The 17,731-nt window shown below is 46.3% G+C and overlaps 1 protein-coding gene across 3 annotated transcripts in view; it reads right to left on the bottom strand.

The window, feature by feature from the left end:
• Window positions 1–17,731, bottom strand: part of LOC137309691 (uncharacterized) — a 414,121-nt gene that overhangs the window by 211,543 nt on the left and 184,847 nt on the right. For all 3 annotated transcript variants that reach the window (XM_067977758.1, XM_067977759.1, XM_067977760.1), the window contains exon 6: window positions 14,911–15,026. In XM_067977758.1, coding sequence (XP_067833859.1) covers window positions 14,911–15,026 — 116 coding nt within the window. The remainder of the gene's footprint in view (window positions 1–14,910; window positions 15,027–17,731) is intronic.

Raw genomic sequence — 17,731 nt, 5'->3', positions numbered from 1 at the left:
GTGCCCTCTGCGACGCATCTCTCTCTGCGGTTGCCCTCCCTCCTGCTGTGCAGGTGGATGTGTCACAGCACTCTGTTGTGGAGCTCCACGTGTCAGAGGTGGACGGCATGGCCGGCGAGGCTGGTGATGCTGTTCGCCCTCCGAGGAGGTCATGACTGCAGCTACGGCGGCCCCCATCCGGAAGATGTACATCTGAGGGGGTCCGCAAGGTAGGTACATGTCTCTGAACCCCGGGGTAAGTGTGCAAGTTGGTGAATTTGATTGTCAGGAGGAGGGTGGTGGAGGCCAAACTTTGTCCCAAGTGACAGAGTGGCCTCCTGCAATGAGTGAGGGTCTCCCCCCCACCACCTGTCAAATGGACCTTTGCAACTGCCACAGGCTGACAGCTGCAACACGTCCATTTCAACTGGGAGTGTTTCCCCCAGTACGGGAAACAGTCCCAGTTGTCTCTAAAATCCCACCCCTCCTCACATATTCCCTTAATCAGGTCTGTTAATGATCTGAAATACCTCAGTAAATACTGTTAAGTGGCACCCCGCTGGCTTTAATTGCCTGCGGGAGTCCCACCTGCGGGGGCTGCGCGCGCACGTCGGCGTGTCTGTGGGGAACCCGGAAGTGGGCGGGTTGGAGCCGGGCTCCCGACCCACTCTGGGATTCCCCGATTTTCAGAGTCCCCCCGCCAGGAACGCACCCGATAGCGGGTGCTGAAATGAAGCCCATGATGTCACTGTCAAATAAAGTCAATCAATTCTCATAAGTGTACAGAAGTACAAAAGAATAAACAACCTGAAAGAATTGCTAAAGTGATGTTGCAACACAGGCGTTTCCATGGAAAGGAGATGGGAGAGGGCGTTCCCAGTCTGCCCTTCTTAATTTCCTCCTCTTACAGCCAAGGGGCACTATTTCCAGAAGCACCCCACGAAGCTGGCGATGGGTCTTCTGCCTGCGGCCCCCTCAGGTTGGAGGGCCTGAGGGGTCAGGTATCAAGATGAAGAGGGCCCAAAAGCTAAATCCCATTTTTTTTTTCATGGACCCACCAAATCTTCAGGCTCTGAGGCCTTCTGGCTGCTGTTGGAGAGCAGTAGCCAGAAGGTCCCCAAGGTCAGTGGCCAGTCCTGTAGTTGCAGGCTTCTGAGGTCTGTACCTGTGCTCCTGCCCCAATTTTATAGCACAAGGCCCCATCAAATCCTGGTGCGTGGCGGCCGAGAAAGACAGAAGACAGTTCTAGTTCGGTCTGCTTGTCCAGCATCCAGGCAAGGAAGGGGAGCAGGATTGAGACTAGCGAGTCCTGTATCCATAATGATGTGTTGTGTTCCAAGAAAATAAAGTAGTGGTTCTTTGTCTTCTACAACCGTTGCACAGTGGATACATTGGCTGTTCATGTATAATTTAAAGTCCATATAAAGCATCTCATGTTACCACATCCATTCACAGCATGAGGCCCAACAGATGTTGACAGCAGACCATGGGACCAGGGATATGAGTAACATTAAGATAGAAATAGAATCCATATGGATTGAGACAACGGACAAGAAGAGATCGATCACATTAATTGGTATATTCTACAGACCACCTAATAGTTGAAGGGAAGTGGACAATCTATGGAATAAGTAAAAAACATCGAATAATAATCAAGGGAGATTTCAACCACCCCCTAATAAACTGGCAAGAAGAGGTAGGGAAAGGGGAAAAGGGAATGGAGTTTTTACAGTGTATACAGGACTCCTTTCTTATCCAGTATATGAGAAGCCCAACAAGAGAGGGATCACTGCTGGATCTAGTAATGGGGAATGAACCACAGCAGATAAGAGAAGTAAGCATAGGGGCACATCTAGGCAATAGTGATCATAACATAATAAGGTTTAAAATAATGATTGAGAAAGACATAAGTAAGACAAAAACCAAAGTGATAGGTTAGAAAAAAGCTAATTTTGAGGGGATGAGAGAGGATCTAGGAACTGGAAAAAAGTTTTGACAGACAAAGAGATTGTAAGTAAAAATATATATATGCCAATATGCTTATACTGTTCTTGTCCTTGAATAAAGGTTGTGAGGCTGTTGGTGCCAAAGTATAATAGCTTTATTAAGAAGTTATAACAAGTAGCAAAGATGTTTAAAATACAATAGTACAATTAAGTATGCTGATTAGATTGATATAACCTGGCTTAATGTTCATGAAACCACAGACCCCAGAGTGCACACCGAAGGTCTGACCTATGGACAGTTCAGCCGTGTCCCAAGAACGTTCTGGTTAGTTACCAAAAAGTATCTCATTTATATATGTTTTAAAGACAAACAAGTCTGTATGTCTGAGCTTCATCTGTATGTCTGATCAATCATCTCCTCTGTCTCAAAAGGGAGGCTATCAGTCTTACTCCCATAATCCCATCATTCAGCATAGCAACACTCCTTTCTGGTTCCCACAGCCCTATCTTAACTCCCTTTTGCATTCCTCTTCCGATACCAGCATTAAGGTGGCCCAGGTGCTTGTTAACCAAAAGGGCTTTCTCCCTCACAAGGTCGTAAGAAGCTTGTTTTGACACAGACAGCAACCCTTTGTCCACAGCTGACTTAACATGTATTTTACTCTAAGATTTATAATAATGTAGCTTAGGTTTATAATAATGAAGGAAGCTTGAATAGTGCTTTTCTTGCAGAGATAGAACAGCAGTGAGAGATATCTAAAACGCTGATCAATAGTGTTCAGGAGAAATATATTCCTCTAAAAAGCATGAACAAACTAACCAATAATGAAACACCACAGATGAATAAAGAGATGTGGGTAAAATTGAAACGAAACAAAAAGGCACACACTAAGTACATAGACAACAAAGGAGAGGATGACAAAAGGGAATACGAAGAGGTTAGGAAAGAAATAAAAAAATCAATTAGGAAAGCAAAGAGGAACTACTAAATTAAACTATCAAGAAATATAAAATAAAATAGTAAAGTATTCTACAGTCACATCAATAACAAAAGAACAATTAAGATAGGGATAGGACCACTAAGGGATACACAAGATAAACTCACAGGTTACAACAGAGAAATGGCAGAAATATTAAATAATTACTTTGCCTCAATATTTACCAGGGAGACTAACAAGGTGGGTATCACATTAGAAGAAGAGATCAAAAAAGATATAAAGACATTTAAGATAGAAAGGGGGAAGATAATTGATAAACTAATCAAACTTAGAGCGGATTAAACTTGCAGCAATCGGAGCAGTAGCCTGGGGCAAGGAAGGCTCAAGGCTTCCTTACAAAGCCCAGAGGAGTACCCCTGCCCCTCCAGGCCCACAAGAAAACCTGAAATTAAATTTTAAACTTACCTTCTGGGGCCCCTGCTGGCCCAGGATCCGGCTCCCGGCAGGTTTTGCCTGACGGGGGAGCCGACACTGCACCTCGCCCACTCCCAGCTCAGGCCTCTGGTTGATGTTATAGATTGGATCCTGATGTCATCATCGGACCCGAACTGCATATTTAAAACTGGACCTCGCTCCCTTCCTGCGGGTGTCCTGCTCGCCTGCTCAAAAGAGCAGGTTAATATGGGGATGCAGCAGGAAGGCATCAGGATGGATGGGGGTAACTGACACTCGTTATTTTAACTGCCCCCCACCCGGTTTCTGTCAGGTAGGGGCAGTTAAAATTGGGGCAAATGTCTCTGTTGAAATAGTTACAGAGGAATGTCATAGAGGCGCAATATTTTTCCCCCGCTAATATCACTAACAAGGATTTCAAGTCTGTAACGTATTGTCTTGAAAAAAAAACTGTATCTGGTACAGGTGCAATGCAAAGTTTTACAAAATACAAATTAATGTATATTTAGTCAACTTTTTTGAGTGGACATGTCAAAAGCTTTTCTGCAGAAGCCATGAAGAGAATGCAAGAGTGAGTATGTGTATGTAATTTTGCTAGAAATATTTAAAAGTAATACCACAATGGAATCCTTGCCCAACATAAATATCTGGTTAATGACAGTATCCATGAATGTAGGCTTTGCTCCTTCAGTTGCCACACATAACCTATCCCACACCAAGTCCCCCTCGCTCATTGCTTTTAGCACTCAATCGACACCCATGCTGTTAAGCTGTTTGCTTATTTCTGTTTTAGGTCAGTGCATTCAATTCGAAATCCTTGTCCTTGTCTATAAATCCCTCCATGGCCTCACCCCACCCTATCTCTGCCATCTCCTTGTGCCCTATATCCACTACCAAACGCACTATTCCTCTGACTCCAGCTTTCTGCCCAAATCCACCTTTTGCTCCACTAATGGTGGCTGCCTGGGTCTTACTCTCTGGATCTCTCTCTCTAAACCTCTCCAGCATTCCACCTCTCTCTCCACCTTTCAAAACCTCCTCAAAATCCATCTCTTCGTCCAAGCTTTGGTCAACCCTTCTAATCACTCCCTTCCTGTCTGTTTTCCCCATGGTTAGTTGTGAAGCACATATATAAGTGCAAATTGTTGTTGTCACAACCGAATTTTAATTAATCAAACAGCCACTCATTACTACTCAAATAGTCAACTTAGCAAACACCACCAAACCAGAAGACTGCGTTAAGTTAGCTGATTTCAGCTGAGGTGATATTGGGAGTGCTGAAACTCGCCCCAGTGGCCTGGATTATGAAGGAGGAAAAATCAGTCCCATTCCTGTTTGCAATTCAGCTAACCCTTGCTGTACAATGAAGGTGTGTGGAACTCAGCTGAGGAAAGGATTGGATTTGTATGTGATGTCCCCTTAAGCAAACGGCCTGCTCATAGCCGACATTCACTGACTAAGTTCACACATTTAAGAATGGCCAACTGGGGCAACTACTGGCAGCCTGCCAGCAATTACAAAACCATGGCTCAGGGGAGTTAACACCTTCAGGTGAGGAGAGGAGAATGGGGGGATCTCAGATTTATGTCGACATGCTGCCTCATATCTTTCGTGAATAGTTTAGAACTCAGCATCCTAAAACAGGTACTTATATTAGAGACCAAAAAGGTAACCTATGTGTGGAGGCAGAAGATGTTGATATGGTTTTTAATGAATACTTTGCGTCTGTCTTCACAAAGGAGAGGGACGATGTGGACATACATTGATGCGACCCAAACCCACGACCTCTAACAACTAGAAGGGCAAGGGCAGCAGACACATGGGAACAACACCATCTACAAGTTCCCCTCCAAGTCACACACCATCCCTACTTGGAAATATATCGCCGTTCCTTCATTGTCGCTGGGTCAAAATCCTGGAACTCCCTACCTAACAGCACTGTGGGAGAACCTTCACCACATGGACTGCAGCAGTTCAAGAAAGCGGCTCACCACCACCTTCTCAAGGGCAATTAGGGATGGACAATAAATGCTGGCCTTGCCAGCGATGCCCACATCCCATGAACGAATAAAAAAAAACATTGTAGTTAGGGAGGAGGAGTGTGAAATATTGGCTAGGATAAACATAGTGAAAAAGGAATTATTAAGGGGTTTAGTATCTTTGAAAGTAAATAAATCACCAGGCCCAGAAGAAATGTATCCCAGGCTGTTAAAAGAAGCAAGGGAGGAAATAGCGGAGGCTCTGACCATCATTTTCCAATCCTCCCTGGATACAGGTGTGGTGCCGGAGGATTGGAGGATTGCTAACGTTGTACTGTTGTTTAAAAAGGGAGAGAGAGATAGACGGAGTAATTACAGGCCAGTCAGCCTAACCTCAGTGGTGAGCAAATTATTTAAATCAATTCTGAGGGACAGGATAAACCGTTACTTAGAAAGGCACGGATTAATTAAGGACAGTCAGCATGGATTTGTAAAGGGAAGGTCTTGTCTGACTAACTTGTTTTTTTGAGGAGGTAACAAGGAGGGTCGATGAGGGTAGTTCGTTTGATGTAGTCTACATGGATTTTAGCAAGGCTTTTGATAAGGTCCCACATGGCAGACTGGTCAAATAAGTACAAGCCCATGGGATCCACGGGAAAGTGGCAAGTTGGATTCAAAATTGGCTCAGTGGCAGAAAGCAAAGGGTAATGATGGACAGGTGTTTTTGTGACTGAAAGGCTGTTTCCAGTGGGGTTCCGCAGAGCTCACTACTAGGTCCCTTGCTTTTTGTGGTATATATTAATGAATTACACTTAAACATAGGGGACATGATTAAGAAGTTTGCAGATGATACAAAAATTGGTCGTGTGGTTGATAGTGAGGAGGAAAGCTGTAGACTGCAGGAAGATATCAATGGATTGGTCAGGTGGGCAGAAAAGTGGCAAATGGAATTCAATCCAGAGAAGTGTGAGGTAATGCATTTGGGGAGGGCAAACAAGGCAAGGGAATACACAATAAATGGGAGGATACTGAGAGGTGTAGAGGAAGTGAGGGACCTTGGAGTGCATGTCCACAGATTCCTGAAGGACAGGCTTTATTAGCTGAGGCATAGAATATAAGAGCAGGGAGGTTATGCTAGAACTGTATAAAACACTAGTTAGGCCACAGCTTGAGTACCAAGTACAGTTCTAGTCACCACATTACAGGAAGGATGTAATTGCACTAGAGAGGATACAGAGGAGATTTACGAGGATGTTGCCAGGGCTGGAGAATTTTAGCTATGAGGAAAGACTGGATAGGCTGGGGTTGTTTTCTTCGGAACAAAGGGGGCTGAGGGGAGATTTAATTGAGGTGTACAAAATTATGAAGGGCCTAGAAAGAGTGGATAGGAAGGACCTATTTCCCTTAGCAGAGAGGTCAATAACCAGGGTGCATAGATTTAAAGTGATTGGTCGGATGATTAGAGGGGAGCCGAGGATAACATTTTTTACCCAGAACGTGGTAGAGGTATGGAACTCACTGCCTGAAAGGGTGGTAGAGGCAGAAACCCTCATCATGTTTAAAAAATATTTGGATATGCACTTGAAGTGCCATAATGTAGAAGACTATGGACCAAGCGATTAGGCTCGGTGGCTCATTTTCAGCCGCACGGACACAATGGGCCAAATGGTCTCCTTCTGTGCTATAAATTTTCTATGATTCTATGCAGCTTCTAGATTGCATTATTCTCATATACTTTTAATTGCTGTTATAAGGTGTGAACTACAGTCATAACACTGCAGGATTTTTGTCACATGCATGATGTATGAGTCTGAGATGAAAATCAAGAGGTGTCTGGCATAATTTACACCAAGTCCCTGTCACAGTATCACAGTGTGTCACTGATTTTGTTTAAATGTTCTGACACTCAAAAACCCACAAATTTTCTCAGTCTTTGGCTGTGTCCAGCAAAGGATGACTCGTTTACTGACTATATCCAGTTTGTCACCCAGTCCTGTAGCTAACAGACAGTGGCAGGAGAGGTATAATGAGGGGTTAAATTGCTTAACCCCCAAAAACGGGCGCAGGGAACACAGTGCGCGATTAACCCCCACCCAATTGTTGAGATGCAGGCAGCATGTAATATTCGTGCTGCCTGATGATCTACATGATTGCTGCGTGCGCTACCTGCGCTGAGTGGCTGCACGCATCATCAGGGGGTCCCAATATCGGGAGTGGCTAGCACCACTTAAAGGCAGCCTGACCTCTTAAAGGGGAGGTGCACTGTGGGTACAGGAAGTGGTGTGAGAAGGAACATATTGAAGAATGGCTGCGCTGGCAAGAGAGCGTGAACCAAGATTCTCAGACGGTGCGCTGGAGGCCTTGGTGGAAGAAGTGGACAGACGGAGGGGCATCCTATATTCACAGGGGTGCAGGAGGCCCTCCAGACATATGCTAAAGAGGCAGTGGAAGGCTGTGGGGCACGAGGTCAATGCCAGGAGGATTGCACCACACACATAGATGCATGGAAGAAGTTCAATGCTTTGACACGAGTGGTCAAGGTGAGTGCATTCATCTGTCAAGTGGCGTCTCCTACCAACTACACCACTAGCCTCATACACTTCTCCACGCAAGACATCCCCCGTCACCCATCTACCAACAAACTCTTTCAATCAGTACGTAATCCTGCAAATCAGATGCTGCATCACACCCTCACACATTACCACTCTTGTAAGCCGCATACCCACAACTCACAGGTCACACACACTGGCAGCTATTCTACCATGACAGCCACATCACCCAAACATCTTGCAAGACACTCACTGATACATTTCCCTCTTTCTTGCAGGAGAAGATGGTGCATAATAGAAGGCAGCAAGAAAGACCTGGGGGAGGACAGGCGGACCTACATGTCCTCACCCCCATGGAGGAGACAGTGCTGTCGATCATTGGGCAGTCCATCGCGGCGGCCGTGGCCACTGGTGGTGCTGGAGGGATCGATGATGAGGGTCTCTGCTACCTAATCCTCCTTCTCTCTTCCCACTTCTCCCTCAGCCCCCAATCTTTTCTGACTCACGTGCTGCAGATGGTGTGAGCACGCACGTCTTACTTTCTCCTCTCCCCTCACCACAACTCAACCCGTGTCCCTTTGTCATTTCAGATACCCAAGAACTGGAACAAACACAGTCAGAGGAGGCAGAGGAAGATGACAGTGATGATGCAGAAACACCGTCACTCGATTTCACACTCACTGCCACCAGCTCACAGACTGACACTGCATGTACTTTAGAGGCTAAGATAGAGGAGGGGTCTGCACGTGGTGAGACACCGAGCACAAGTGGGCAGGAGCTGGGAGGGGAACGGATATCGCAGGTGCCAGCTCACTGGAGGGCGAGTCGCACACTGGTTCTGCTGCCGAGGAGTCAGATGATGACTTCAATGGGCCAGGCGACAGAAGAAGGCTGATGGGTGTACACAACCAAATGCTTGGGGCACTGGGAAGCCTGCCAGAAAGCCTGCCAAGGGGCACATAGCAGTCCAGCTCCAACTTGGCACAGGGCTTTGCGCAGAGCTTGCAGCCTATCCTTTCCCACATGGAATGGGTGGTCACCTCCATCAGCACACCTATGGAATCCACCCACTGATGCAGTGTCTGATGACCGATGTCACAGCTCCCATTGCACCACAAACATCATCCTTTGCAGCACAAACAGATGCCATGAAAGGTCTGCATGCTGCACATGGAGCTCAGACTGCTGCATTACAGGCTCAGACTGCTGCTATTTTAACACTGGGTACCTCTGTGGAACAGGGCTTCCAGGGCGTCACAGCTCTCCAGCAATCCATTCTCCAGCTGATCACCAGGATTGCTGAGGTGCCGCCCTGGGAGAGTGGCAGTGATGCCATGGAAGATGAACCTGCTGTCCTCTCTCAGAATGACAGCATTCCTGCTCCCACCCCTGCCACTCCGCCAGTGCCCTTGCTGTTGCCTGTCAGCCGGCCAGGTCAGACTGCTGCAGCCCAGGCCGAGATGGGGCAGTCTGAAGCTGGGTCCTCCTGGCCCAGAACTGCTTGAGATCGTCCTCCACGGCCTTCTGCACTCTCCTCAATTGAAGGTCAGCAGCCTTCCACCACTCATGGTCCAGCCATTGGGGATGCACCTCGTAGGAGCACTAGGATAGGTAAAGGCACACAAACGACAGGCATTAAGGGAATATACAAGGGTGAATAGTATAATTTTGTTTGCTTTATTACATATGTTAATTGATAACTTTGGATTTGGATTTGCATTTGGTGTTGGCTTTCATTGCTGCGATGAGCTGCGGGAGGAAGCAATGTCTAATCATAAGGAGGACGATCTGATGGTCATGGGGGAGAGGAAAGGTAAGGAGTGTGGGACTGTTGGTGAATGGGGAGGTTACTGGTATCGATCATTAATCATCTGATCACGCAGAGCCCTGGCAGACAGGGCCTGTCTACTTTGTTGCCTCCCTGCCTCTTCCTCCACTTGGTCATGGGTCTCTTCCTCCTCCTCCGCCTCTTCCTCTGCCTGCTGCTCAGGTTCTTGCCGCATAGGCGGTGGCAAAGGCTGTCCCCTCATAATGGGCAGATTGTGCAGCATACAATGACAAATCTGGATACCCACTCAGCTGAGTACTGCAGGGCTCCTCCAGCAGTGATCCAGGCAGTGGAAGCGTTGCTTGAGGATGCCTATGGTATGATTGATGATGTTCCTTGTGGCAGCATGGCTCTCGTTGTAGGCCTGCTGTGTACGTGTGCGTGCGTTCCAGACCGGAGTCATGAGCCACTTCATGAGGGGATAACCCTTGTCGTCCAGTAGCCAGCCTTTGTCTTGAAGTGCTGGTTGAAATAGAGGTGGCACGTTGGACTACCGCAGAATGAAGGAGTTATGACTGCTGCCAGGGTAGCGGGCATTGACCTGCATGATTCGCTGTGTGCAGTCGCACACCAGCTGCACACTGAGGGAGTGGAACCCCTTTCTGTTCATGAATATGGCCGAGTTCTGATGTGGAGCACGCATGGCAATATGCATGCACTTAATGGCACCCTGCACCATAGGGAAGCCTGCAATGTGAGAAAATCCTCGTGCTCGCTCATTCTGCTTGTCTCTGTCAAGAGGGAACGTGATGAATCTGTTTCTGAGTGCGGACGCAGCATCAGTGGCCTCCTTTATAGAGCAGTGCGCTGCAAACTGCGAGATGTTGCTTACATCACTAGCAACAGCTTGAAAGGGTCCAGAGTCGTAAAAATTAAGCACCACGATTACCTTGACAGCCACAGACAATGCTGTCCTTGCCCTGCTGTGAAGCTGCAGTTGTGGCTGCAGCAGTTGACAAATCTCAGTCACGGCCTCTTTCGTGAACCGTCGGATGCACTAGTCGTCGCTGAAGTTGAGATAAGAGAATTGGTCTCTGAAGGCACTCTTTGCATGGCCTCCTGCTGAGTGCCCTGCGCCTCCTCCTCCTCTTCCCTCTTCTAGCAGCTTGTCCTGCTCTGCATGGCCTCTCTGCCTGCTTCCAGTCATGTTCAATTCCCAGAGGAAGCCCGAGCAGGCCACCCATGTCTGGAAGCAACTATTTTAAACGCCACTAACAGTATTGCAAAACCAGCAAGGCCAATCTCTATGGAATATTGCAACTTTCTCCAAGTATAAGAAACTTCCACAAATACCCACAATTGTACCAGCAGCCAGAATAACTAATCCAGCAAATAACCTGTAACTCCCGCATGCTCCCTTTAACTGGGGCTGGTGGTGGGGGGGGGGGGAGGGGGGGTCCTTCATGCCCGTTAATTCCTGTTCAGCTGTGTGAGGTTAGGACAGTGTGTAGGCTGGAGTGGGAGTTCGAAAATGCCGCCGGCTGCTTCAAATCAGCGTTGCACACTGATTAACGTCATAATCTCCCTACTCTACATGCTTGCGGTGGTCGTTACCAAGGTGGCATCCTGCGCACGTCACGCCGGAAGTGTGTGCGCTCATCTCAGATCCCATTTTTGGGGCTTAGGAGCCACGTAGCACCTACAAAACGGGCGCTACACGGCCCAATTTAACCCCCAACATTTCTTAATGTATGCTCAAATTATTAACTTCTAGAATATTTCAATCCCTCCTATGGTCCTGGTAACACGATACTCAGTTATCCACAAAGCACCATTTCTTAAGTCATTCTCCTGCCCTTTCAGTGATAGTGATGTTAGCTATATTCAGGTGTACAGTTGAAGTTGAGTAATTCAAACGTAAGGATATTTAAACAAATGTTCATTCAGAACATTATCTAAAATGAGTGAAATCCTGTGAGATTATGGCAGTGACTTGGTGTAAATTGTATGAAACTTACTGCAATAAAAGTGGGAATAAAAAGTAAAACAAACTATCCAGAGCCTTTAACAAAAAAGGGGAGAATTTTGGCAGAAGTACTGGTTTGGAATTTGCTAAAGCAGATTAATGGGGACATTAATGGTGCAAAATGCGGCCCTAAAGATGAGAATAATTGAAATTGTTGAACACAATACTAAAATGGCTTCCAGTATGAGAACAGTACAACAACGGTCAGGGAGGAAGGTAGAATTTTAAAATTGAAAGTGATAGTAAATATGAAAATGATAAAATAGTTTAAATAATAAACAAATATTTTCAACTCAGATCCCCTGAAACAGATGCCAGATATCTTAGCAAGCTGAAGGAGAGCATGGAGGAAAGTTGTGAGGCTTCAGCTATTGTCATGGGGGAATTGCTGGACACTGATAGCACCTATATTTAAAACGGGCAAAACTGACCCAGGCTCATTACCCTAACATCAAAAACAGGTAAATTAATGGAATCTATTCTAAGAGGTAGTTTGATCAGAACCTGCCAGCATAGATTTAGAATAGGACTTTCCTGTCTGACGAGATAAAGTATATGATTTTAGATTTGCCGAAAGCTTTCACATGAAAGTTATTTTTTAAAATTATGGATAGAGCATGGTAAGAGGCTGGTCAAAAATTAAAAAAAATACAGAGAGTGTCCATTGAAGTACAGGGGCTGATCTTAACTGCAGCCGCCAGGTCTAAACGGGGCAGTTGCGGCCTGTATATGGCATCAGGTCACTTGCCACTTTTACACTGGTGTTCCAGTCATCACCATCTTGGTAGGAGCCTTCAGATGGGCGGCCACAGCGCCCACCTGTTTGAGGCGGGAGGCCGCTTTTAATATGCAAATCAGAATCCTATGATGTGCATCGAATCATACAGCACAGAAGGAGGCCTTTCAGCTCATCGTGCCTGTGCCAGCTCTTTGAAAGATCTTTCAAGGAGCCAGCACAGGCACAGACGAAGAACTATCCAACATAGGACCCCAACTGCAATTTTGATAGTACAAATGGAGTTTTCACCTTTTATCTTTATGGGCCCAGTTGGAGCAAGCTAGCCCCTCCTGCCCAACAAAAATACACTGGCCCGCTCCGCTACTGGCTCGGGCAAGGCGCCCCCCCCACCCCACAATTGCCTCCACTCCCCAAGCATGGAGTTGGTCAATTTCCCATTTTTCCCATCTGACGAGCTCCATGTAGCGCTGGTTTGATGCGCGCAATTCACCAGATCAATGCAAATGAGGCCCGAGCCTCAAAATGGCTCTGACCTCAAAGCAGCAATAATGGGCGGGCCCCGTAATGTCAGAATGGAGGAGGTGCACTTGGACTACTCTGTCCCTTGTGTTATCACACCACAAAGAGCATTTACAAACACTGGAGAGGGTGAAACGAGGAGCAACGTGACTGATTTCAGTGTAAAGTAGAAAAGCTGGGAAGAAAAATTAGAGAAGATTAAGCTTTACAAACTAGGAAGAAGGCGGATGAGGGGTACTGCATCAAAGTATATAATCTATGAAATGATATAACAATAAAAATTATTGCTTCAAGGTAAACTGGGAAAATAGGACCAATTGCCTAAATGGAAATGAGCAAAAAGTACATTTAGAACAGATTTCAGGAAGAACTTCTCTACTTTAAGAGTGAGAAATATTTGAAATGATTTGACAGGCATGGTGTTCGAGTCAATTGGGGTTATATGAAACACAGTTAGATGTTGCAATAGGATAGTTAGGGTACAAAAGGAATACGCTACAGTTGGCTGAATGGCCTTTTCTCATTGCTGAATTTTCGTCTGTTCTTATGTTGAAACTATACCGAAGAGGTGATCGTCAAAGAGAAGACTATAGTTTAAGCACATCTAATAACCAACTGAAATTCTGTATTGCTGGGCAGCACAGTGATGCCAAATGACACAGCCCAGTGTGGAAGGATGCAAGTTTGATCCCTTACCCTACTCAGTTCCAGATCTGAACCATGCTGGACAGCGAGGTGATATGCAGCAAGGATACTTGCCTGGTCTTGCTTTTAAGGCAACAAAACAAAACTTGCTTTTTTATAGTACCTTTAACTTTTAAAATAAATGTACCAAGCTGCATCAGAGGAGCGTTCCCAAAGTCCGCTGCCAGCCCCAGCTCAGCCCCCTCCTGATGGTCTTCCTCACCGCCCCCCCCCCCCCGCACCCTGGCCCTACCTGAGGATCGTTGCTGGTGTTGTAGCAGCCTAAAATTGATATCCGCTTCACCGGTGAGCTGCCTGAGGATACGCAGCAGATGTCTGCAACTCGCTGGGTTAATTTAAATGAGGTCTGAGGCCTAATTTTAATCAAGCCTCGGGCCACCCTGTTCCAGCACAGGGATCGTTCCCTGCACCCAGTTCGTGCTGGCAGTCCGGCGCTATCAAATTGCTACCCCAGAAAATGGTAAGGGAAAATGTGGGCCCATTAAAAACAGGTGCGACTAAACAGTTGAGACCATAATGAACAATAAGAAAATGGCAGACTTGTTAAATGAACACTTTGTATCCGTTTTCACAATAGAGAAAGAGGATAGAATACCAGCAATAAAAAGGGAAACTAAAAATAAGTCACGGAGTGGAACATTAGATTTAATATAAGTAAAACATGGTAATGGAGAAAATAACGGGACTTAAGATAGACAAATCTCCAGGACCTGATGGTTTCCACCCCAGGTTATAGCTTATTAAAAGAAATAGGTGAGGATATTGCAGATGTGTTAGTCAGAATGTTCCAAAGCTCTCTAGATTCGGGAATTGTGTCTTTGGATTGGAAAATTGCAAATTAAGCCCTTAACCCTTAACATAAACTTGGCTTGCTTAAGCATTAACTTGGCTTGTATTCCCTTGAGTTTAGAAGGTTGAGGGGTGATCTAATTGAGGTGTTTAAAATGACAAAAGGATTCGATAGGGTAAAGACAGAGAAACAATTTCCTCTGTTGCGGGAATCTAGAACAAGGGGCCATAACTTTAAAATTAGAGCCAAGCCATTCAGCTGTTGGTGCTGGGTCAATTGAAAAGTTGAAGACTGAGATTGATAGATTTTTGTTAGGTAAGGGTATCAAGCGATATGGATCAAAGACGGTTAAATGCAGTTGAGGTATAGATCAACCATGCTGTGATTGAATGGCAAAGCAGGCTCAAGCAGCTGAATGGCCGACTCCTCTTCCTATGTCTCTTAGAGGATAGAAATAATTGTCTTCAAAAGAGAGACTCCAAGGAGAAAGTACAACTTCAGTGGAGTTTCAATACTTACAACAACAATAAGTCCATGAACTCATACAGTTGAATGCGTTCCTTCACCGTGTATGTACTTTTCCAATGCTTGATTCTGTGCATTAGTTTCTGTGGAGCTACCACTCGCGAGCACATCTGGAATGAGAAGGTTGGTGATTTGTAACTTCCACAATTAATACAAATTTATTATCAAGAAATATTTCTATATTCTGTTCATAATCCTCAATGCAGCTCCTGTAGATTTTTATCTTCACTCTGGCTTCATGAATTGATTCTGTGGTTAAAATTGTCATTAACAACTCTACTTGTTATTTCTAGGTCAGTGTCATAAATTATGAATCAACCAACCTCTGGGCACTTGGCCAGATTCTGAAGTAATATCAATAAAAAAATGTAAAATAACTTTCAAGAGCAATTAATTTATATTTCGGTTTCCCTTTTTTTAACTCTGTTTTAGCTTGTGTTGTGGTGTGTATTGCTAAAATGAAATGAGTTATACTGAAGTACCTGTGTCAATGGGGTAGATCTTGAATTAGTGCGATAGTGTAAAATGGGTGATAGCCAGTCGGGAGACCATTTTACATCTCTCCCGAATATTATTTCCATTGACTTCACCTGTTTTGCACTGTCGCACAAAGTCAAGATCTATTCCAAAGACTTAAAGAGGCAATTTTAACGCACCCCGCCCAGGGGGAATGGTGCGGGCATGCTATTGAAGTTGCTTCAGCGTACTTACCGCCCCGTTCCTGCTACTATCCCGACGACCGCCATTTAACAGCGCAGTTTTTCTTAGGCAACCAAGGTGCCCGCCAAAGACAGGCCTCATGAATCTGAGGAACTTGGTGCAATTTTAATGTGAAATTGTGGAAGTCCCGCCCAGTGCCCAACCCTCTAGTGAAACCGAGCGGGACTGGTCGCTCAGGACCACTGGAAGCACCATTTAAAGGTAAACTCAGCTGCAGGCAATTGGATTTGTGTGCCATTATGCAGTTTGGATTGCAAGGAGAGTTTCCAGCTTCCAGATTGCTTCTTTCTGAGATTTTTTGCTGTATCTACCCTGATTAAGCTCTCACAACTCACCATGGGTGCCATTATAGCCACTTTGATTTGGATGGAGGAAGAGGTGGATCAAAAGGAGCAGCAGGTGAGTCGATTAGAAGACAGTGGGTGAGGGGGGCTGCTCGTTAAAGGCCATACCCAGCATACAGGGTCTATAGGCCAAGAATCAATTTCTTGGTTCAATTGAAGGAGCAGCACAGGAGGAGGCCGCGCTTCTCCAGGCAGGTTGTTTTTCTTGATTCATTCATGGGATTTCGGCGTCGCTGCCAAGGCCTGCATTTATTGCCCATCCCTAATTGCCCTTGAGAAGGTGGTGGTGAGCCGTCTTCTTGAACCGCTGCAGTCCGTGTGGTGAAGGTTCTCCCACAGTGCTGTTAGGAAGGGAGTTCCAGGATTTTGACCCAGCGACAATGAAGGAACGGCGATATATTTCCAAGTCGGGATGGTGTGTGACTTGGAGAGGAACGTGCAGGTGGTGTTGTTCCCATGTGCCTGCTGCCCTTGTCCTGCTAGGTGGCAGAGGTCGTGGGTTTGGAAGGTGCTGTCGAAGAAGCCTTGGCGAGTTGCTGCAGTGCATCCTGTGGATGGTGGTACACACTGCAGCCACGGTACGCCAGTGGTGAAGGGAGTGAATGTTTAGGGTGGTGGATGGGGTGCCAATCAAGCGGGCTGCTTTGTCCTGGATGGTGTCGAATTTCTTGAGTGCTGTTGGAGCTGCACTCGTCCAGGCAAGTGGAGAGTATTCTATCACACTCCTGACTTGTGCCTTGTGGATGGTGGAAAGGCTTTGGGAAATCAGGAGGTGAGTCACTCGCTGCAGAATACCCAGCCTCTGACCTGCTCTTGTAGCCACAGTATTTATGTGGCTGGTCCAGTTAAGTTTCTGGTCAATGGTAACTCCAAGGATGTTGATGGTGGGGGATTCGGTGATGGTAATGCCATTGAATGTCAAGGGGAGGTGGTTAGACTCTCTCTTGTTGGAGATGGTCATTGCCTGGCACTTGTCTGGTGCAAATGTTACTTGCCACTTATCAGCCCAAGCCTGGATGTTGTCCAGGTCTTGCTGCACGCGGGCACGGAATGCTTTGTTATCTGAGGAGTTGCGAATGGAACGGAACACTGTGCAATCATCAGCGAACATCCCCATTTCCGACCTTATGCTGGAGGGAAGGTCATTGATGAAGTAGCTGAAGATGGTTGGGCCTAGGACACTGCCCTGAGGAGCTCCTGCAGCAATGTCCTGGAGCTGAAATGATTGGCCTGCAACATCCACTACCATCTTCCTTTGTGCTAGGTATGACTCCAGCCACTGGAGAGTTTTTCCCCTGATTCCCTTTGACTTCAATTTTACTAGGGCTCCTTGGTGCCACATTCGGTCAAATGCTGCCTTGATGTCAAGAGCAATCACTCTCACCTCACTTCTGGAATTCAGCTCCTTTGTCCATGTTTGGACCAAGGCTGTAATGAGGTCTGGAGCCGAGTGGTCCTGGCAGAACCCAAACTGAGCATCGGTGAGCAGGTTGTTGGTGAGTAAGTGCCGTTTGATAGCACTGTCAACGACACCTTCCATCACTTTGCTGATGATTGAGAGTAGACTGATGGGGCAGTAATTGGCCGGATTGCATTTGTCCTGCTTTTTGTGGACAGGACATACCTGGGCAATTTTCCACATTGTCGGGTAGATGCCAGTGTTGTAGCTGTACTGGAACAGTTTGGCTAGAGGCGCGGCTAGTTCTGGAGCACAAATCTTCAGCACCACAGCCGGGATGTTGTCCGTGCCC

Source organism: Heptranchias perlo, unplaced genomic scaffold (assembly GCF_035084215.1).
Source record: "Heptranchias perlo isolate sHepPer1 unplaced genomic scaffold, sHepPer1.hap1 HAP1_SCAFFOLD_177, whole genome shotgun sequence".
Classification (NCBI taxonomy): Eukaryota; Metazoa; Chordata; class Chondrichthyes; order Hexanchiformes; family Hexanchidae; genus Heptranchias; species Heptranchias perlo.
This window is presented reverse-complemented; position numbering and strand designations above follow the sequence as displayed.